The sequence below is a fragment of the Gouania willdenowi genome, chromosome 20, assembly GCF_900634775.1.
Source record: "Gouania willdenowi chromosome 20, fGouWil2.1, whole genome shotgun sequence".
In the NCBI taxonomy this organism is placed as follows: Eukaryota; Metazoa; Chordata; class Actinopteri; order Blenniiformes; family Gobiesocidae; genus Gouania; species Gouania willdenowi.
This window is the reverse complement of record NC_041063.1, coordinates 23,897,688-23,921,201: the sequence shown is the minus strand read 5'-3', so window position 1 is coordinate 23,921,201 and position 23,514 is coordinate 23,897,688. Positions and strand designations below refer to the sequence as shown.

The 23,514-nt window shown below is 38.9% G+C and overlaps 1 protein-coding gene across 1 annotated transcript in view; it reads right to left on the bottom strand.

Annotated features, from left to right (window-relative positions):
- Positions 1–1,646: 1,646 nt before the first annotated feature.
- The window catches only part of zfhx4 (zinc finger homeobox 4), a 107,799-nt gene continuing 85,931 nt past the window's right edge, over positions 1,647–23,514 (bottom strand). Inside the window, 5 exon segments of the mRNA XM_028435087.1 lie at positions 1,647–6,013; positions 6,469–11,901; positions 12,070–12,190; positions 12,330–12,530; positions 13,877–14,010. Of these exon segments, the coding sequence (XP_028290888.1) occupies positions 4,446–6,013; positions 6,469–11,901; positions 12,070–12,190; positions 12,330–12,530; positions 13,877–14,010 (7,457 nt within the window). The 3' untranslated portion in view covers positions 1,647–4,445.

Below are 23,514 nucleotides of genomic sequence, written 5' to 3'. Positions count from 1 at the left end.
GCAATTTCAGCATAATGTACCTTAGTTTGCACTTTTGCGTATAATTGAGATGGAAATGATGTAAGGAATATACAATATTCAAACAATAAGTTACAGATATCCATCAATGCAGAATATTTACTTTAAATTTCCTTCTTTCTTTTCTTTAATTTAATCTGGCTAAAATTTTGTGGAGTCATTTGAAGGAAATTGCAAGATTCTGAAAAAATGTTGCATTCTTTCAACAATTTAAGATGAAAAATAATTGCCATCGTGTGATATAAGCAGAATATTGTGGAATTTGATTGAATTTGTGTCATTGGAGGTGCTGAGATATCTACAAATGAATTATTTTGTAATTTTAATTTTTCTGTCATTTTTAATTTCACCTGTGGGCCAAATCGGGCGCTCTAAAGGGCCGGATTTGGTCCCCGGACCTTGAGTTTGGCCTGAAACGTCTAGTATTTAATTAACAATAATTACTGATTAAAAGTATACATAATTAAAAAAATGTAATCATTAATTTATTTTTTCTTTGATTAAAACGCTGTATTTTACACTTTCACTTTCTCAAATATAACTCTAGTTAAAATAAAACAGTATGAAAATATGTCATTAATCCTGGCTACTCATGATCAAAACAAAATTGTAGGAAAGCAAAGGACTTTGGGGTCACCAGTAATTAGTGATATCGAAATGGGGTCACGATCCAAAAAGGGTTGGGAACCACGACTCTAACAATGATCACTATTTTTTCAGTAATAAATAATCAAAACACGTTACTACTTCCAAACCAGTAATGAGATTAAAGTTACTCCAAATCACTGTGAGTTACTATTTGTCATTTTCCACACGTGTGCGACAAGTCACATGTTTTAGCACGTGTTACATATATTAGATAAAATTTGTCAAGTCAAATATGATATTCTTTATTTTAAATTTCATATTTTAATATTTATTTTAACTTCAGATAAATTGATGACGTTACAGTAAAAAAAAAATGTCATTTCAATTAAGTGAGTATTGGTAAAACTCAGTTTTAATTTCTATGTTGAGGAGAGTTAAAGTCCAATTTGTAACGACCCAAATTTTTGTAAAAAAAATAAAATAAAATAATTAAATTAATAAAACCCAAAATGTAATAAATGGTCAATAATGTAACTAAAGTGCTGAGCCCGTAATGTAATAAAAAATAATAATAAAACTGAAAATGTTACAACTGGTCAATAGTGTAACAAATGTAATGTTTTTCCCAAATACTGTAATGATTTGATTATATCATAGAGTGCCTCATAATATAATATGAACATTTTGGGTTTTATTATTATTCTTTTTAATTACATTTCGGGCAAAGCACTTTTGTTACATTATTGACCATTTATTACATTTTGGGTTTTATTCATTTTTACTTTTAATAATTCAGGTCTTGTTACATGTCCTGCTCCAACAAGGCGATTGGTTTGTAATCTAAATTAGTTACATTTAGATTCAAGTAATCAGTAATGAATTAGCTTTTTAAATCAGTAGTCAGATTACTTTTTTTATACTGGTCCTAACTCTCCACAAAACCAGTAAATAAAATCTGTAATATTTTTTTTTACTAGATTACTAAAAAGCACAGGATTACATGTGATCTGAGACAGAAATGTAAAAGGACGAGTCCATGCTGGTTTGCAGATACAGCTTTTAATGTATCACAACAATGAGCAACAAACATACTTGATGAACTATTTCCAGAAGTTGTTCAAATACCATCTACAATAAACGTCATTTCAACTATGACAACAGGTCTGTGACAAAATAAAAAAGGTTTCAAAACCATGTTATTACCGTGATACGGTACAGTTGAGACCTCAAACAGTACAGTAACAAAAACTAATGCGACTACTCTCTATATATAAAACATCAATAACATTTTTGGTTTAGTTTATTTAAAGTTTTAGCCGTAGGGGCTTCTTCTTATTAAAACCTCAGGGTGCATTTCCTATGTAACCCAGATGTTGAAGAGTACATATTGTGTAGGATATGATTGCGCCATGAAAATCCCTTTGACATCCAGAAGAACAAATCCAATTTCAACCTTTTGAAGGCTGTCCCCCATGAACATGACACAATCCATCCTTTTTTAAAAAGTTCTTTTTTTTTTCTTTTTGGCTGCTGTGCAGTTGCAATATCTATGTACAGTTATATCGTTGGACCATCCTTTGTGTTGGTTTGTTAGCTGTTACCAGTCCTTGGTTGTGGAAAGCGTTCCCGTCTGATGCTAACATCTTAGCACACGATGTTAGCAGACAGTTCAGTCTTTTTAATGCTGAGCCACAGAGTGGGGGAAAAAGGCAAAGAGCCAGAGTTGTGTGAAAGCCTTTGGAATCCGGACAGTCGCTCGTGTTTGTACAATGGCAGAATTGCACCTTCGGACGCCAGGATGTCTCTCATGAAACACAATCGAAAAGTGTCTTCAGGAATAAAGTAAATGTAAAATACTAGAAATTAAAAAAAAAAAAAAAAAAAAAAAAACATTTTAAAAGCTCACGCAGAAAAATTGACATTTTTGCTTTAAACTTATAATACAATAATAAAAATACACAATAATAAAACATAGGAGGAAATGTTACTTGATTCCATTGTTTGAAACAATAACTATGCATGATTTTGATTTAACCTGTCAAACAGTTGCATTACATGCTACTTGCTCATCTCAGAATAGGAAATACCAAAAGCAATACATTTTTGCATTTCTTCATATTAATAAATTTGTACCATGCACAGCCAACTACGAATATGTACAACAGCTTAGCTTTCTTTGTTCACGAGCCTTTTTCTTTCATACAAATAGCCTTCTGTTACTTTGGAATGAACCACACTGGTTACCAAACTAGGAAAGTGATTCGTAAAAAATTGAACACCCTTTGACAGCTTTCACATTCTTAGATCCACAGAAAAAAAGGAAAAAAAAAAACCTATGCAATTAATGGATCAGTTTGATGTTTTGGTTGAAAGTTGTGTGAATTTATGGAAAGCAAATTAACATTACACAGTAGCAGCAAAAATGATGTACGGTAATACTTTGCAATGTGTTGATTCAAATGTTATTATTATTGGCTGTAAATGGTCAGAAGTGATAGAAGTTGAACCTACAAGGCTGTGTGTACGTACGCGTGTAACACTGTTTTTCAGTCCTACAAGTACATGAAAGTGTTTTCATACACCACACTAATGCTGTTGTCCCGATTTTTAAAGCAGCATATTTGCAACTTAAAGCAAACAATCATAAGTTTGGTTTTATTTTTTATTCTTCTTCTTCTTCTTAACGTTGTGACCAACTTGTACCTTAACAGTTTCAAGTATACAGTACTGCTTTCATGGATGCACCAATTTGTTAAATAGGTCTCTGGATTGTTAGGCATCAATCCTGTAACAAATGTGGACCAATATGCTGCCGCAATAGACACAAATAATATTTTAAAAACACCAACATACATACATACATACATACAAACAGAAGAAAAGAAAACTATTAAATTAACAAATGGCCTACTCAAATAATAAAAAGACAAACGAAAAAAAAAAAATAAGTGCACTATAGTCCAGACACAAGCAGGTACCTTAACAGTACAGCAATTCACAAATGAAAAATGTTATATTCACATAATCTGAGAGTCTATAAAAACTAGAGTTATTACCTCTTCAGAAAAGGGTGTGAGCAGAGGTAAAAGTGAGAAGGTAAGAGTTGGCACAGTATATACTACAAGAAAAAAGGGGGGTTGGGGTGGGAAATAGATACAGCTTGTTGTAATACAAACTGGCAAACACAGGGGCATCATACACATTTACTTTTACTTCACCATTCTAAATTCCCTCAGTGGCAAAACCATACTGTCTTGGTAGGGCAAAACTAAAAGAATATGCACATCGTCCTTTGTAACAGTAATATTGTCTCTTGGTAACTCTATACACATCAAGGAAATGCGTCCGATAAAGCTTGACATGTTTTGGTTATAAGCCAAGTGTACCCAGGCTTGTTGCTGCTTTAACAAATGAGAAATGTTATGTTCTGACCTGAGAATTTAAAGCTACTGAATTACACCTATCTAAACTAAGAGAGATTCTCTTTGAGGGTTCTGGATCGTCATCCCATACAGTACATGCTAGCATTTGGAAAACAATCCAGCTGAGGTGCAATTTGCTATCATGAGAGTTTTTGGCTTGAAACAAGCTCCCCCGAGGGAGCCTGTGGGATTTTTTTCCTACTCCATGTTTTTGTATACAATATAAGCTCAGTCAAGCATCTGCAACAGTTCTGTCCATAACAAAAATCAATCAATATCTTGCCAGCATATCAATATGGGAAAAACAATCCTGAGTCAATCATTTGGTACTGTAATTTTTTGGGTTAAGAGAAACTTTGGAACTGCAGTTTAAAAAGTCTTATTTTTTTCTTTAAGCAAGGGATCCTTTTGTCACTCCTACACACTGAACATATCCATTCTGATACTACTGAAGCTTGCGTCTAGGCCAGAGGCTGGCTTCGCCTTGACTTCCAACGCGTTATCCAAGTCATCCAGCTTCTGGCTTAGCTCATTGTCAGACTCATCTGAACAACTCTCGGTGGGTAGTGAGGTTGGAACCCCTGAGGTGCTGCAGGAAGTTGAGGTAACCGTTGAAGGTGAGGAGAGGGGGGGAGGAGGAGAGGCAGACGGGGAGGAGGAAGCAGCTTTCCGGGCTGTGGTGGCCTGGAACAGGATATTTGGCCAGGACTTCATGGACAAGCGAGAGAGATGAGGAAAGGTGTTATTAGAAGAAGCTGCAGACTGCGAGGTAGATGTGGTGTTAGGAGTAGGGGAACAGACAGAGTGAGGTAATAATCTAGTATGCTCTTTGGCATTTCTCATTGCTTGTTTGATTGTTTTCTCTTTGTGCAAGCTCGACTGAAGGTGTTGACCAAGTGCTTCGTTCCCGTTAACAACCACATTGCAGGCAACACAAGTGTAGTTGCTCACTGCCTTCTGAAGCACTGTCTCTTGCGGGTCAGTAAAAGGATGTCCAAAGTAACAGAAGGACTTTTGATGACGCAGCACTGAATCTTGGTCAGCAAAAATCATCTGGCACTTCCTGCATATAAACTCATGCTTTACGGACGGTACGATAAAAGCGTCTGGAAAATCCATGGTACTTTTGGTATCTGTTTTCGGTTCTTCTTTTGTGCTTTCTGTTGAAGAGCCTTTGTTGTTGTCCACCATAGCATCTAGAGCTTCTTTTGGCTTGAATGAGTTGGCTGTGGTGCTTTGAACGCTCTGGGGTGTCTTCGCCGGAGTTGCTTTCTGTTGCTGCAGTTGTTTCTGCTGTTGCTCGAGATGTTTCTGCTGCTGCTGTTGTTGCTTTTGCAGTGAATCCTGGATGGACTGCTGGTACTGCTGGTACTGCTGCAGGAGAGCAGTCGGGGAGAGGCCAGCGGCCATGGCAGCTTGTGGGACTGCTGCCGGCCCATATGGAAAAAGATTCTCCATTCCAGACAGTGGTGGGAAGTAGCCTCCTGCCTGCACCCCTCGAGGAAGTTGGGGGGAGAAGCAGTTGGGAAATCCGGGAAGGAAGTACGGCAGGAACTGCCCACCCAAAAAAGCACTGGGATCACCTGCTGCTAGAGCATTCTGAAGGGCCTGGAGCTGTGTAGCATCTAGCAAAGTTTCACTTCCTGGTTTCCCTGGGGCTGGAGATTGTTTTTCTCTTTTTTTGGCCATACTAGGTGTCTCAGGGCGGGAGCCGCTCTCGTTATCTCTGTCCTTCCCCTTCCTTTGAGTTGGTATGTCTCCTGGTTTCTTGTTGCCATCTCTTTCTGAATCCTTGCCTTGTTGATCTGTGTGGTTTACAGCTGCCGGAGGTGTGGAGGGAACAGGAGGAGGAGGAGGAAGTGGAGGAGGAGGTGGAGGAGGAGTCTGCAGAAGAGTCTTGGTTGGGGTAGTGCTGAGAGACATGGCAGGAGAGGGGGTGGCTGGTGTAGGGAACCCAAGCATGCCAGCACCGGGAGACGCTAAAGCTGAAATACAGTGGTATATAGATATGGAAATATTTAATATTTTTTATCATCAAATCCAAATCACTGTGGCAATTTGTGTAAGATGTCCATGCTAACTTTGTCACTGGCTGAGTTTATTTATGTTTTTTGTTATGGATCAAAACTGTCACATGCGCTTTATAATCACTTTACCATGTTAATATATAATTTACCAAGCATACACAACTAGGAAATTCAAATCAAACAGAGTGACAATATGAATACATTGGTAGAAAAATGAAAAACACAAATATTACAAATAACTCATTCAGAAATTCACATGCAATAGCTCCCACAATTTTTTATTTAAAATTATAATTTTTTTTTTTAATAAGACTTCTGAAAAAACCCTTCTGTAGCAGTCATTAAAATAAAATAGTGCAGTTCATAAAGATTCTAGTTTTCGACTGCTCTTCCTATGTGTCATGATAACTCACCAGGTGTGTTGGGTGGGAAAACAGGAAGTGATGATGGCCCATTGACCCCAGGAAGTAGCACTGGTGGGAGGCCAGACAACCCTGGGTAGCCTGAGGGAAGGCTGAGGCCATGAAGTGCATTATTGTTGTCCACTGAAGTCTGCTGGCCAGCCAAACCGACTCCGTCACCAGCTTTCTTCATGCGGTCCAGCTCCTGCTGGGCCATCAGCTGACGGACAGTGGTTGGTGCTAGGTAGTCCTTTTCTCGATCCACCTGGTTTCCCAAGCTTTCTTGCACTTTGGCGATGTGCTGCTTAGAGAAGATGTGGTCACGGACTGACATCCGGGCAGTGTACTTCGCACCACACAGTGTACACTCAGGTCTTGGTCCTTCTGGTGAGCCTTGACTTATCGTGAATGGCTTTCCAATGTTGATCTTGAATTTCTTTTCTTTTGCTCTGGCGTTTTGGAACCACACCTGGATAACACGCTTTGGAAGTCCAATCTCATTTCCAAGCATCTCACACTCTTGCATCGTAGGAGTGCGGTAGTCACTAAAACAGGCTTTAAGTACTTTAAGTTGAAGGTTACTCATTTGAGTCCTGAATCGTTTGTGGCCAGGTCTATCGCCAGCATTGCCTTTTGACTTGTTGAAGGGGTTCCCCACCCCAAATGGACTTGGAGAACTGGGATCAGCCAGGCTTGATGATTCACTCATGTCATTGTTCTCATCCATTAAATCATCTCTTGAGCTATAGATAGATTCGTAGTCTTTTCCAGAGAAGCTGAGAGCTGGGCTCACCATGCTGAACTGAAACCTTTCATTACCACTGTCAGCATTTTGAATCATACTGCTTTTGCCATCACTTAGCTTGTCCCCCCCATTGGCAGTAAGGCTTTCCACCTCATTATTATTACACTCATCTCCAGTTGTAGCATCGCTAATGGCTGTGTTAATTGAGGATGTCTCATCAAAGTCCATCTTACTCAGATCATAAGATGAAGCTTCGGCTGAATTAGCATTGGGCCCTTCAGTTTCATCGCAGTTTTCAGCTTTTAAGGATGAAGGGCTCAAGAAGTTTTTTATTTGCTGTTCAGATGGTTTCACTGGAGTTGAGGATGCAGTAGGCAGCTCATACTCATTTGGCTCAGTCTTGGTAGGCAGCTGCGGGTAGTCAAAAAAATTGTACTTATTTGGGCTTTCACCTCTTTCGTTGTCTTGATTCATCACTGGGCTTGGTGGCAAACTAAAACCAGCTTGCTTTGCCTCATGCCAGTGCCGAGATCGAATGTGGCTGTCAAGGGCAGATTTAGCCTTGAAGAGTGCCCTGCAGAACGGACATTTCTTATGGGACTGGGTGGGCCCCAATGCCCTGAACTGTCCCTTTCTCTCTCTAGCACGAGTGTTTTGGAACCAAACTTGCACAACTCTCTTTTTCAATCCAACCTCTCGTGCAATATGGTCCAGCATCTTCCTTGTTGGGTTAGAGTCAAGGAGGTATTTATCATAAAGAATCTCCAGTTGCTCTGGTGTAATGGTGGTTCTCAAACGCTTATCTCTGTGTTGCTCTTCACTGCTGTTTCCACCATCTTTATCATTAGGATTTTCATCCTTATCATCAAGTTTTCTCTTCATTGCCCCTGAGCCTGCAGCTGAGCCCATGCCAGAGCTAGCCTGAGAGGCTAATTGAGATAGCCCGCCAGATAATAGCTGAGTTGCCATTAAAGGGTTGTTGGGGTCAAAAATCATGTATGGCATATCCATCGGTCTTTCAAGAAATTGAGAATGGAGGAATTGGTTCTGAGCAGCCAAAAAATGCATGTGCTGATGCTCTTGCCAAAGCTCTACAGTTGGAAAAGCTATCTTACACTGGTCACATTGGTACTGAAGCATTTGATGGGGAAGGTTGTTTGTGAGTGAAGAAAGGGTTAGGGAGAGTGGGCTTGATGGTACTGCAGCTGCCTGAGGCTGGGAATGGGGTCTTGACATCTGTTGCTGGGGGGCTTTCTGTGGAGGTGGCTGTGGGGTACAAGCCTTAGATGGTCTGGGTTCAGGTAGTGATTTTATCAGTGGAAAAGGGGCAGTCTCAGCTTGTTTGATGTCAGTTTCCAGGGCAGTTTCTGGTTTCGGTGAAGTTTTTCCCATGGTAGTACGAGGAGATGACATTACAGGTGAGCTTGAGCCGGAGCTTGTGGCAGTTCCTGGTTGTATCAGTTTGGCTGGCTCTAAAGGTACCTGGTTATTCTTGTAAGGACCTTGCTCAATGATATCCATGTACTCTTCACATGTGTTGTCCTCATTAATATCTTCATCTTCATCCTTATAACACAGTTTTTTCTGGTGAGTGATAAGATCAAAGATACGTGGGAACACAACATTACACTTTTTGCACTGGTACTGCATGTTGGTGGTTCTTATGTATCTCTCGTTGGTCAGCTCTCTTTTCTCACTGTCTTTTGAATCTGCCTGATTCTCGTAGCTCTTGCGAGCTTTCTGGCGTGCATTCTGGAACCACACCACAATCACTCGTGTCGGTAGGTTGAGGACGGTCGAGAGTTGCTCAATCTCATCATCCTTAGGATAGGCATTAGTGTCAAAGAAATCTTGAAGAACCCTTAACTGATAGTCGGTAAATCTGGTCCTGGAAGACCTTTTGTTTAGGGCTGAGTCAGTTCTGTAGTATTCATGGGAACTAAGCTGGGATTCCAATCGAATATCCTCCAATGTGGTAACAGGAGGAATATTAAAATTGTAAGGAGAATCTTTACTTCGCTGTCTTTCTTTAAAGAGAGTGTTACGGAACCAGTGCTTAATGACTTTTTGAGGGAGGCCAGACTTTTCTGACATCTCTTGAATTTGTTCCTCACTCGGAGAATTGTTAATGTCAAAGTTTGCACGAAGAATTTTAAGTTGGTCATCAGTGATGCGGGTGCGTGGCCGCTTGAACTGAGACTGGCGAAGGAAGTTTGGATCAAGTCCCAACTGTTGCTGGCAGAGCTGTGTGAGGTCAGAAGACAGTGAGTCCATGGAGGGCAGCTGAAGGGCCAACTGATGGGGCAGGCCAGGGTGCTGCACAGACTGCATCATTAGAGGTGGGAAAAGAGGCAGATCTAACGGAACAGGAAGCTGCACTTGAGGAGGTGCAGGTGGAGCTGTTGGAGTTGGAGGAGGGGGTGGAGGCTGTTGTGGCTGGGCCTGCAGAGATGGTTGATGAGTGTTCTGATGAGTGACAGGAACTGGAGAGGGCACAGATGTTTGGGTCTTTGTCATTGATGCAGTAGAAGGCTGAGAAGATGTCACTGGAGCTGGGACTGCAGGAGGGGGAGGAGGTGGTGGTGGCGGTGGGGGTGGGGGAGTTTCAGGGGAAGAAGGGTTTATAGGATAAAGCTTGTCATAGGCCTCTCTGTACTGCTGGGCAAATTTTTCAAGTTCCACATATGGGAAAAAGTGACTGTGTACATGTTCCTGGTGGCTTTTGAGGATCAGCATGTTGGAAAAAAGCTTTCCACACATCCCACATTCAAGTTTATCTGTATTCATTTCCACTTGTTGAACTCCTTCTTTGTTTTTCTTTTGGTTTTTCTGTCTGTTTTCATTGTATTGAATAACCAGCTCAAATCCAAAGTTTTCTAATAGTGCTTTTGCGGCATTACCTCTTGCTCCAGACACAATACGTGGAGGGGGAATCAGAGGTTCTGAGAACTTTGACTTTTTTATGTCCTTGTGGTCTTTACCTCCATCATTTAAAGAATCACCTCCATTTTCCAGCTTTGCTCTGCTTTCCTTCTTCTCATTGGAGTCGTCTACATCCCTTGTCATCTGTATATCTGAAATAGACACAGTGCTAGACTCCATTTTGGTTTTGGAAGTATGTAGCTGCTGGTTTTTAGATTGCTGAATTTGCATCTGTGTCTGGGAGGCTTGCTGCTGCTGCTGCTGTTGTTGTTGTTGTTGTTGTTGTTGTTGTTGTTGTTGTTGGGCCTGTTGTTGAGCCTGGGCCTGCTGCAGCTGGTGCTGTTGCTGCATCTGCTGCTTCAGGTCCTCAAGGAATGATCCAGTAAGGCCCGGCATCCCAAAAGCTGCTGCTGAGTGGAGTGCAAGTTCTGGGCTTAGGTTGAATTCAGCTCCAGGTATGTAAAAAGGGAAGAGGAACTGTGGCTGTTGGAACTGCAGCAGTGCCTCTGGGGTCATTGGAAAATGGGGAAAGAAAGCTGGATTGAGGAACTGGGGCTGGAAAAAAGCTGCCTGTTGTTGCAACTCATGTTGAAGCTGCATTTGCAGTTGGACTGAGGACTGGGCTGACTGGTGGCTGCTTGCTTGTGTTGAAATATGATCAGTAGTAGTTGGTTTGGTGTTATTGGTGCTGCTGTTGGGTTCTTTGGGTTCCATAGTGCTTTCTTTGTTTGACGATGGTGTTCCACTTCTAGCAGAGTCAGAGTGCGCTGAGTTCACTTGTGTGCTTGGGCCTGGACTTTTTTCAGGTACCGGAACAGTAGTACTAGTGGTACTGCTGCTACTGCTGTTACTCATGTCAGTTTTGGCTGTTCTGGCTTTGGTCTGGTGGAGTACTGACCTCATGTGAATTTCAAGTGTTGAACTTTGGCTATAAGCAACATTGCAAATGTTGCACTTAAAAGGCTTGTTGTCAATGTTGTTGCTTGTTTCCTGTGGTACTGGGCTTGATGCTTCTTGAAGGACTTTCTTCAATTTATGCAGGTGGGAAACTGAATTATAATGAACAAGTAGGATGTTCTTCTGGGTAAAGGACTCTTTGCAAACCGTGCACTTGTAGGGTCGTGAAGGGTCTAAAAATTTCTCCATCGTGAAGTTGGGGCCTTTCCTAAACGGAAGGGTTCTTTTGGGCTCTACTCCCATGTCATCTAGCAGTGAACTACTATCACTTCCTGTTGGACTAGGCTTGTCTTCCTGGTCCATTTCATCATCTTTGTCCAAGTCATGCTCAAAGGTCTGAGCATCCTCCAAGGCCCTGGCTTCACTTTCAGTAATATCTCCATTCAGTGGCAAATTTCCTATGAGTTGCTGCACTTCTGCTTCACTGAGCTCAGGGTGTCCATTTTCTAAATGCTTCCTGAGGGCCAGGAATGTCCTGAAGCTGCGCTGGCAAAGGCTGCACATAGTTGCCGCTCTGATAGCATGGTATTGAGAATGTATCTGAAGCTTCTGCATTGTCTTGAAGGCCAGGCTGCAGTGGTTGCAACGATACTTGTAGACATGGCGATCAGAGACGGACAGCTGCTGTTGTTGCTGTTGGAGTCTTTGAAGCTCACTGAGGTGATCTTGTAGGTTATCAGGGGACTTGTTCTCATGTCCTAATCCACTAGATCTCTTCCAGTCTGGAGCCTCAGAGGCCTCCTTAGGTGGCTTTAGCTCATCAGTCTGCTGATCTAATTCATTCTTGTCTTGACTGGTCAGTTCGTCCTTTAAGATGTTTCCTACAAATTGAAAAATAAATTAAAATTACCCATTTTGTTTCAAGATTTTTCTTGTGACACTAAATAAATCTAACTTTTATAGTTATATTTTGCCATTAGAGTTCATGATAATTACAACAGTACAAATACGAGAGGGAAAGTGATACTATCTGACATGTTTTTGCTCACCTTGAAACTTTCCTGGTCCTGCAGCCTGAGAGTTTGAGGAATCCATCATAGACTGGCTTTTATCTTGTCCAGTTTTAGGATGCATTAAATTATTTGGTGTTGCTGTATCAGGTCCAACAACCTATGAGAGTGAAATACATTTTGTCAAAAAATAATCTTCTGTTAAGTCTCTCATTAACATCATGAAATAAGTAATTTATCTGGAAAATAAAAATTAATTCTTGTTTACTTATTGTTTCGAAAAAAATAATAGTACGTACAGTTAGAATCAACTTTTCCACACAGTCAGGAGCCACACTGTGAAGGTGGGTGAGATGCAGCTGCAAATGGATCTTGTTGCTCAGAACATCCTGACACAGTGGACAGCGAATCACCGGCTGCATGGAATGCTGGGACATCACGTGGAGCTGCATGCGGTTGGCATCTTTGCTGCTGTAGTTGCAATACGGACATTGCTGAAGCTGAAAAAGATGATACGAACAGCAAAGGGTCACAATCAGGGACATGTAGGAAAACAGTGCCTCTAATTTTATGTATTCAATCGCAAAATTCTCTGTCATACGTTGACCTTTCCCCAGACCTTCCCTTGTCCACTTTCACACAGTAAAACATTGATCAACCATGTTTCATGTAATTCACTTAAGTCTCTAAACTCATACAATTTTATTAGTAGGAGAAATGCTAGGCCAGAATTTCTAATCAGGAGATTAGAGATGACAAAGGTGTGTGTACTCTTTCCAAGCTACACCATGCCCTCATTACAGGGAGTACTTTTAGCATAGATGCTTCCCTACCACCTGTCTTAATAGAATCCATTTCTGAAATGACTAAGTCCTCCCTCCTTGCCGGGCCCAGAACTGGACGAGCTAATACTTCATAATCTAATTTAAAAACACGTATAATTTAAAGAGATGCAAAAAGGGGGGAAGCAAGCATTGAGGGAGGCCTAAGGCCAGTGCAGGTATTTCACTTAAGAGCACAAAGCCTGGTCTGTTGTGCTTGATGCTAAAAAGCTCTGTCACAGAGGGAATGTTGGGATGCATTTAACCCTTCGGATGAAAGCTGGCGCCAGCAAACGCTAAATGCTTGGCTTAGCATTTCTGCACCGTGCAGTTAAGTATCTTCCCATTAGCTCATTCCACGGTGACAGTGAAGGTTACATTTCATTAGTGTGTATATGGACCAAACGGCCTCATTAGTTATCAGCATTCTGTACATCCAACAATAAATCCCACATTTCAATCATTAGCGGTTCAAAATGACGTCGGACATCAGAAGGTGAAAACGGAAATGGTCGTAGTGACATTTCAATTAAATTATTCTCCAAAGCTCTAGAGCATGTATCAAACTCATGGCCCGGGGGCCAAATCTGGCCTTTTGGAGCATCCAATTCAGCCCATGGGAGAAAAAGTAATTGTGTAAATGAAACTTAACGATATTTGCAGGTGCTCACAGTTTTTCCTGTACTTTTATCCCATGATTACAGTCATTTTTAATGCAAAACTAAACATTTTTACAAAATCCTTCAATTTTCCTCAAATTATTACACAATATTACCCTTAATTCAATAGAAATTGGTCACAAAATCCAGGAAATTTAAAGTGAAGATCCTATTGGGACTGATATCTATCACTTATTGCTTGGATATTGTCGGTTTCTTACATATTTTGTATTTCATGTATACGTAGAAGTGCAAAATAGGGCACAATAATGTTGAAATTACTCGTTTTACTGCTCTGTATTTGGCCCCTGCACTAAAATGAGTTTGACACCCCTGCTCTAGAGGTTTTATTTCACCATGCTTCACCTGATCATTGGCCGAAGTCTTTCCCTCTGCAGATTTTGGCCTTTTGGGAGGAGTTTCATGTTGTTGATCGTGCAGCAGGGAATGTTTCCCCATCGCATTCGGTCCACTGACCTCTTTGGATACAGCATTCACTCCTGGAAGACAGTAGAAAAGGTACACATTTAAAAAATATAAACAACATATCCTCACATGTTATATCTACCAAATACTAATTATTTGTCTGTATATACTGTATGTGTTTAACTTTGTTGGTTGAAAAAAAAAAAAAACATTCTGTATGGAAATACTGATAATGTGCAAAAGTAATAAAGAAAGTTACAAGAAAATGCATAAAGTTTCTCAAGCTTTCACAAAAAAAGTAAATGTATTTTCTGTATTTTTATATCATGAATGGGTTGTTCTATGGACACACAAACAATAATATGGATAACAAACAGGTGCATCAAGTGATTTTTCTTTAATATGTGTCATCAATACACTAGCATTAACTGCATTATTCACAAGCATAAATACTGACCTGTTTCTACCCTGAGGACATGTTAAAACGTAAGAAAAAAACCTCAGGCGTGCTCATTATCACATCATGACATACATTAAATGTTACAGTAATATTATACACTTCATTAGTTCATATTCAGATACATTTTTTCCCCTACTGCCTAGATAACTTGTGTCTGTAAAAGATGGTACATTTTTTAGGCTCGGTCACGGCTGGTGGTGCAGCAGCAGCAGCAGCAGTTGTTTTATTGTGTGTCTGTTTGTATGTGCGCGTGTAAGCGTGTGTGAAACCAACAGCGGGGCTCAGTGAGGAGAGATCAGCCCCTGGTTGTATTTAGTAAACGCTGCAGCCGCTGATAAATCTTTCATTAGCCTCATCCTCGGATACAGGCCGTGCAGACCCCGCTATACTCTGCCACTGCAATTTACCCACTCTGCACAACACAAAGACACTGCAACTCTCCCACCCTCCTTTCTCTCTCCCTAAGCCATCAAAACCCCCAACGCTCCTATACCCTCCCCCCCTCCCTCGTCTGGTCACTCAAGGCAATATGTGAACCTCACTCTTGCGAATCAACGCTTCACGCTGGATGCACAAATGGAAAAAAAGGGAAATCAAAGCACTGATACATGGAGAGAGGGGGGGGGGGAGAAAGAAAAAAAAAAAAAAAACATTTTGTATTTCATATTATTCCGTGGCGGCTCCTGTTTGTATTGGGCGCATATCAATTCCTCCGGCCCGTTTATGCATTTTAATTCTGTTGCATTAAGTAGGCGTTCCACTTATTTTATTTGTAATCCCCTATATCTGGAGCCTGAAATATTGGCCTGTCAAAGAAAGTGACAAGAGAGAGAGAGAGAGGCATGGAGGCAGAGAGAGAGAGAAAAAGAGAAACACAAGGGCACAATGTGAATTTCCAAGAACATCCGAGAATTGCTCTGCAGCTCAGAAGAGCGAGGTAATCTCGTCTTCTATTGCTAGTGATGGTGCCTGCAGGGTTTGTTGTGTCTGTGTGTGTGTGCGTTTTGTGCCCTAAGCCAGGCCTCTGACACACCATTGGTCAGATTGTTCCAGGCTGGAGGCCCCCCAGTCATATCACCTGACCTTTTCCCAAAGCCTGCACCCCGCCTTCCTCATATACCATTATAACCAATTCTAATTTCAACTTTCAATTTTTGCCTCCGTCTTCCAGTCAATTTGCAACTAAATTACATCCCTGCCAAAGGAGATGAGGCGATTGTCCGACAAGAGCCGACAAAACACATTTACAATGCGGCGCGGGGGGAAAAGCGTCCGTACATCGCCATTGATTACTGTCATGTGGAATGTAAATGTAATGTTTGTGTAAGAGTGTGTGTCTGTTTGTGACTTTTACTTTAGCCTTGTGTCTTTGACCCTCCTGCTTTCAACAGCACTTATGAGAAGCTCATACGAAGGGTAGCGGTCGGATGAGCTAGGATTGTGCGTAAAGGATTTCTCGCTACGACACTTAGATTTTTGTTCGAGGGATAGAAACACATTTTTGGTCAGTTAATTAAAATTTTTATATCTTGCTTCTTTAGTGCACTCCTGTCCTGTCTAACGTAAGCATTGAAAAATGTCCTACGGCACTCTCCAACAACTTGCTAGACCATAAGGATCTTATCGTACAGCATATCACCACCTACTGACTTAAAGGGTTCCTCCACTGTTTGTACAAATGTGGTTTAAAACCTTTGAAATGGCCTCATTAGAAAATGTATGCCAAACAAAACACATTATTTTGCACCATATTCATTTCATTAACTTTCCTGTTTTAGAGCCTGTTTTTCTCCATCTTGAAATCACATGATTGATGACATCACACGGCCCCATTTGCCTTGTTTTCTATTGGAGTCAAACATTCACCCAAAAAATAATCTATGACAGAATGAGTCAAAGTTCCAATTCTGCAGTTTAGTAATACATAATTCTTTAAGTCATATCATTGTTTTTTTATCCTCTTTTGGTAAATAAACATTGATATCTTTAACTTTTTCTGATTATTTAGAGCAACTAAAAGCGGCACAATTTGGAAGCTTGACCAAACTAGCTGCTAAATGATCTAAAAAGCTGCTAAATGATCTAAAAAACAGGCTGAATGCTTCACTCCAATAGGAAACAATGGGATGCTCACAGGCAGTGGGGCCTTGTGACATCATCAATCACATGATTTCAAGATGGTGGAACACAGGCTCTAAAATGGAAAAGTAATCCCATTTTTAAAAGTTAATAAAACAAATGTGGTGCAAAATAATGCATATTGTTAGGCACAGATCTTTAAATAAGTCAATATCAAGGGTTGGAAAGTGGAGGATCTCTTTAAAGGTATTGATAGCAAGGTATGGAAAAATATTAGCAGAAATAATAATACTAGCAAACAGATTCAAATCTCAAAGTAACAACTGATGATCTGTCATGACGCAGTATAGTGAACATAATGGATATTTAAGGGCAAAGGGTATTTTTTCTATTTCATAAATGAAACGATAGATTGCTAACATACATATGTTTTTTATTAATAATAGATCAATGCAGAAGCAAGAGAAGCCAATTCCTTTAATTTATATATTTTTTTCCCTGCACCACACCCTTGAACACCCTATTCCTCCGTCCTTGTCCTCCTCCATCTGTGTGTGTGTGGGGGGGGTTCCAGATGCTGCAGCCCACTCATGTAAAAGAGCAGAAATATACTCAGAATTGCCTGTTTCTGCACCACCCCCCACTCCCCGCCTCTATCAACCAATGACAAATGTCTGCACGAAGCTGGACCTTTGCTTGATTAAATAAATCAAAAGGTAATTTATGACACCTGACCACGTTTGCGTTGCATGGGGGGAGGGAGTGGTGCGCTTGCCACCCATCTTTATTTGCAACTGTCAATGATGTTTAGGAAGCTGCACGCACATGAAAGTAAAGCACAATGCAGGAAAAAAGAAAAGGCAGAGTAATGTAGAGGAACTGGGAATGGAACAAAGAAAGAAAGATGGAGAAGGACGAGGAAGCCCACAGCAGCTTACCCCTGGGGGGTAATTGTGTCCTGAATAGCACCTCCAACAACAGCAGAAGCAGAGAGTAAACCTTTGTAGCTGATGACATTTATGTTTATTTTTTATTTTAAACACACTTTCCTTTAAAAAATCTATAACAATGGTATTCAAACTTTTTTGGCTCAAGTACCCCCTTTTTCTGACTTCTGAATCCAAGTACCCCTGATGTCTGACGTCTACATTTTGCTCAGAATTCTGTGAAACGACAACTATAGAGAATAATGATGGAATGAATGAGTGATAACAGATTTAAAAAATATATATTTTATAAATAAGTGGAAAATATATATATTTAGTGCTTCCTGAATGGATTTATTTCTATGGTTTTTATCATTTACAGTGTGGGACCAACACTGATCCTTGTATTTTCAGTTCATGTTCTAATCAAGATTATTTCTATCATCATTTTGTGTGTTTTTGGTGTCATTTTGTGTGTTTTTCTGTTGTTTGTCTTTTATTGTTATTATTCAGTATATTTTTCTCTCATTGTGTGTGTTTTTGCTGTCGTTTTTTGTGTGTTGTTGGTATTATTTTAATGACTCTGTCTCGTTGTGTGTGTTTTTGTTGTCGTTTGGTTGTTTCTCAGGTTGTTTTGTATGTTCCTCTGTTATTTTTGTGTATTTTGTAGTGATCTTGTGTAGTTTTCCTGTCATTTTGTGCGTCTTTGTTGTTGTTTTTGTGTGTTGCTGGCAATAGTAAGTATTTTTATCTCTTGGTGCATGTGTTTTTGTTGTTATTTTGAGTATTTTGTTGTTGTTTGTCTGTTTTTTTCATTATTCAGTATATTTTTCTCCTTTTTTCTGGTGTTTTTGATTTCGTTTTGTGAGTTGCAAACATAAAACCACGTATTTTTAATGCTTTCATGTGTTAATTTTCGCGTACCCCCATTTGGGAAACACTAATCTATAACATTAACCTTGCTGCTATCCTTTTTTTTAGTCTGATTTTAATGCAAAGCTTGAATATTTCTCACTGTGTCACTGAATGTCACAAAAAGATACAAACACAGAGCTAAACACAGGGTGGTAGAGGGTGGGGGGGTTGGATTTAGTATTCAATTTAGCTGTCCTGAGCTCTGGCAGACTGGCTAAGGTTACGGAGCAGTAAATCTAGAAGGGAGAGCTGGTCAGAGCAGGGCCAGGGAGGGCCAGGGAGGGCCGGGGAGGGCCGGCTACCCATGATTTACTGGCCTACTGCTCTGAGGTTACGCATTAGGCTGACCCCCGGTCACCTGATAACATTACAGCAACACACTCTGAACCCCAAACTCCCACTGAAACACTCAGCAGGCCCAGATCTAGCCCGAGGGGGGCATTGTGAGGGAGATGGAAGAGAGAGAGAAGCAGAGAAGCGATAAGATGGAGAGTTAAAAAAAAAGGAAAGAAAGGCCATTAAACAGCAGCTGTCTGTTAGCTTGTGTTTTCTAATGACTCGCCTTTTCTCTTCCATCTGCAGCTTGTGTTATAATGAGAGATAAATATGAGCGCGGCCTTGTCACGTTGACGAATCGTCAGAGACGTTCAACAAGCTGTCATTTCTCACCAACGCACACACACACACACACACACAGAGGAACTGCTGCAGGCTGGTAATTAAACATGTTAATGTCTTTAATATATTTTAATCTCCAGTTTCGTATCCAGTTTGGCAAATTTGCAGGATGTATTAACATCAGAACGGTTCATATTATGATGCTGTACGTAAAAGTTGTCCAAATTTTGCCAGATCGCATTTTTCCTTGTTCCTATTGACATTTTGAACATCTGTACCAAAAAATGTTGCCAATATAACGTCAGTGAAGGGTGGCACACAAAATGCACAACTTTCACAGGTATCAGAAATGTGAATGATATAAAGATAAGTATGGACATTAATAGTCTCTCCCTGTAGTTAAACTAAATAAGAACATTAACATTTAAAAAAAGAAGAAAAAAAACACTTTGGCAGCTACAAACAAGCCAATACCCAACATCTTTACTTGATTAGGGTGAATTAGGGTGGTTCACAAAATACATTTTCACCAAATTTTGCCAAATCGCTTTTTGCCTCGTTTCTAATCGATGATGCAAGCATCTGTACCAAAAATGGAGTCTGTTTCTACTTTTATTTTCAGGAATAGTGTATAAACTCTTCAAATGTTCTTAGTCATTTAGTATAAATACAGACTATTAATAACCATACTTTGCTTTATATCGTTCAAATTTCTGATCACAGGCGGAGTTTGGGGATTCAAAGGAAAAAATAGAGTTAAATATATGGACCGTCTCAAGATTGGCGCCAAACCACAATGTGTGTAACATATACAATAATGCAAAAATGTTAACAGAATTGATAATGCTGACTACAAAAATTTGCGTCGATGCATCGTTTAATGTTCACTTTCCGACGCCAAAAATTAACTTGTATTTCTGAAAGAACAACAAACTTATTTATTTATTTTGTACAGTCACTGTGTTTTATGGCACTCAGAATATTTGTATATTATATACATTATGTTGTGTTTTTTTTGGAATTAATTTGGGAAAACTGTAATGAAAACTTTTGACCACTAGGGGGGCAATGCTCGCCCTGCCCCCCTGCGAAAACTCCGCGTACGTTACTAATATCTGTGAAAGTTGTCCATTCTTTGGTTAAGCAATAAAAACGGCAAAGGCAAAATTCAATCTGGCAAAATTAGGAAAACTTTTACTTATAGCATCACATTGTCTACCACCCTAATACGGATTTAGTTTCTCTGTCCAGTATAGAACAGTGAGTACATCTGTGCTCATTGAAAGCAGGTATACAAGGAGGAATCCGTCATTTCCTCCTCCAGCAGCCCTGACTGGATCATCTCCACACGGCTGGGGCCTTTGTTTGCTTGGTTATTTATAAGAAGTGGGGCCCCTGAGCGATGGCGGCGGCATGTGCCATCCACACAAACAACACAAAGCTATCTGGAAGTAATCCACATCAGGGACATTTGCATGGAAAATGTAACATGGATTATAATTAATCTAAAGTGACATAGGATTAAAAAAAAAGACAATATAAATGAAGCAAAGGGGGGGGCTAAAAAAAAAAAGGGCTGTTCCATCTACTCGTGCCCCTCCCCCTGTACACTTGCTGTGTGTCTCTCTCTGTGTGTCTATCTGCCCCTCTTTGTTTAAAGGATCTCAGTGCTGGAGATGAAGTGCGCAAACATACACTGCTCACTTGGTCAAACTGTAATCCCTTCCCTAGAGACCTCCATATGGACACACAGATGCACAATACTGCATCTCAAGCCCGCCTCGGAATTATCTCTGATGATAGAGATTCTAAAACCTCTTAAAAACAAAAAAAAAATTAAAAATAGAAGCTACGAGCCGTTCATTTCTTGACTGAAAATGGCATTTTTTTAAAGTGAAAAAATTAAAATAAAATAAAAACTATATATAAATAAATATAAATATATAAATATCGATTTAAATAATATACTAAATAAATAATAAAATAGATAAATAAATAAAAATAATTATAATTATACATAAATTAAAAAAATTATATATATGTGTATATTATGAATGTAACATTAATATAAATATAAATAAAATTAATTAATTAATTAACAAATTAAAAAAACTCACATGTGAACAAAATGTATATCAAAATATATCGATTTTTTTTCCCCCTTAACTGATTAAAACTCAACTATAATTTATAAATCTAATCAGATCCTATGTGATCATGTGGTCTCAGGCATTGATCACATCCAATCGGTTTGTGTGTGTTTACAAACATTAATACCATCTATTCTCACGTTGATCAATGGCAATTTAATTTTTAAAATAAAAAAAAAATGCATAAACCCTCATGCTTTATATTTTATTCTATATAGTCTATAAAAATAATAATAATAATAATAATAATAATAATAATAATAATAATAATAATAATAATAATAATAATAATAATAATAATAATACATTTTATTTAAAAACACATTTCAGGCCACCCAAGGACACTTTACAATAAAAACTGAATAAAAAACAGTCTAATTGCATTGAAAACAGAATAATACAAAAAAGAAGAGAACAGTGAGCAGATTGGAAGAGATGGGTTATGAGTTTAGGTTTGAAGAGGTGTTTTAGATCTTTGTAAAACTGAAATGAGATGCATTTTAGCCAAAAAACAAATTCAAACCAAATCATACTGAACTCTGGTAACAACAAACTGACTTTTCCTAACATTAAAGAAGTCACGTGTACATAATAAGTGTCTTTAGGAGTCATGGAGGCCTAAACACTGTGTCGTTTTCTCTTTTTTGACGCTGGTGGGGTGAATGCACGGTCCGTCCGTCAGACGAGGGGGGGGTGGCTGTCACAGAGATAGAGCTGAAAGATAGATGACTAGCTAAACTAATAGGCCCCAGCCTCACTCAGCGCTCCTTCTGCCTCATTGAGTCTCACATTATGGAGGTGGGTATCGCGTGTTGGTGGGGAGGGAGTTTCAGATGGATGGAGAGTGGGGAAGGTGTGTATCAGAGCTGAGTGGGGGATCTTTTTAAGGAGAAGAGAACGAGGAGAAAAGTCGAGGGACGTTAGGAAAAAAAAAAGAGTGTCCCCTGCAATGACAGAGGGGAAAAAAAGGGAGAAAGACCCCATGTAATATTCATTCCCAGCCATGGATTTCCATCTCATACATAAGACGACCATATGAATTCTTATTTGGGTAAATCAAATCTAACAAAGCCGTGGCTAACCCAACCACAGCTTTACAGATGACTTTTTCATGCACATAACATCCCACCAAAAAAATAACAAAAACACCCCCCACTGCCTTTAGCACACTCTTCTCCTGCAAATCACACACACAAATACAATATTTCTGCACGGGTCACAGATTGGACAACAATTAAGGGATGGGTTGGGTTTAGAAATAAAAATATCCATGTGCATATAGTTATTGTTATTGTGATAAGGGAAGAATTGCATTTCTTTTAACTTTTGAGTATGAAAATAAAATGTTTGTGACAAATAAGCAGAAAAAAGATGCTCAGGTTGTCTGTAAGTCCATATAAGTATATAACTATGGTCAATTTAACATTTTTTGTTGCATGTATGTATATTAATATACTATACAAAACTATGTACACTTTTCTTTTGTATAATTGTATTTTTTTTTTTAAACCAACATGGAAAAGAGGATGATTTGAACATTTATTCTCTGTTTTCCAAGTTTATTTTATTTCATTTATTTATTGAATTTCTCCGTGAATTTTGTTTTAAGAAAAATGACTCGTAAAGACCACTATTTACTTGATTATTTTATCTGTCAAATTGTGTTGTATGCCACCGTTAAACTTTGTGTGATTGTTCAAACAAAAATACAGAAAAATAAAGAATAAAAGAAAAAAAAGAAAAGAAATAATAATAATGTCGGGAGGATTTAAGAAGAAAAAAATAATTTAAGGGTTGCAGGAATGCAAGTAATATTAGAAAAACTAAATGAACTTTTGAGTATGAAGATAAAAGTACAGTTAAAAGTAGTTATTGTTATTGTGATAAGAGAATAATTGCATATTTCTTTTAACTTTTGAGTATGAAGATAAAAGGTTTTAGTGACAAATAAGCAGAAAAAAGATGCTTAGGTTGTCTGTAAGTCCATATAAGTATACAACTATGGTCAGTTTAACATTTTGAGTTGCATGTGTGTATGTATATTGATATACTATATAAAATTATGTACACTTTTATTTTTATTTTCTTTTATTTAAAAAAAAAAAAAAAAAAATATATATATATATATATATATATATATATATAATTTTTTTTTTTTTAAATCGACATAGAAAAGAGTGTGATGTGAACCTCAAAGGAAAACATATTTATTCTCTGTTTCCCAGGTTTATTTCATTTTTTTTTTTGTTTAATTTTAAGTTTTGTTTTAAGAAAAAGGACTCGTAAAGACAACTACTTTATCATTTATTCGGTCAAATTGTGTTATATGCCACTCTTTGTAAACTTTGTGTGATTGTTCGAACAAAAATACAGAAAAAATAAAGAATTTAAAAAAATAGATAAATAAAAATGTCGAGAGGGTGTAAGAAG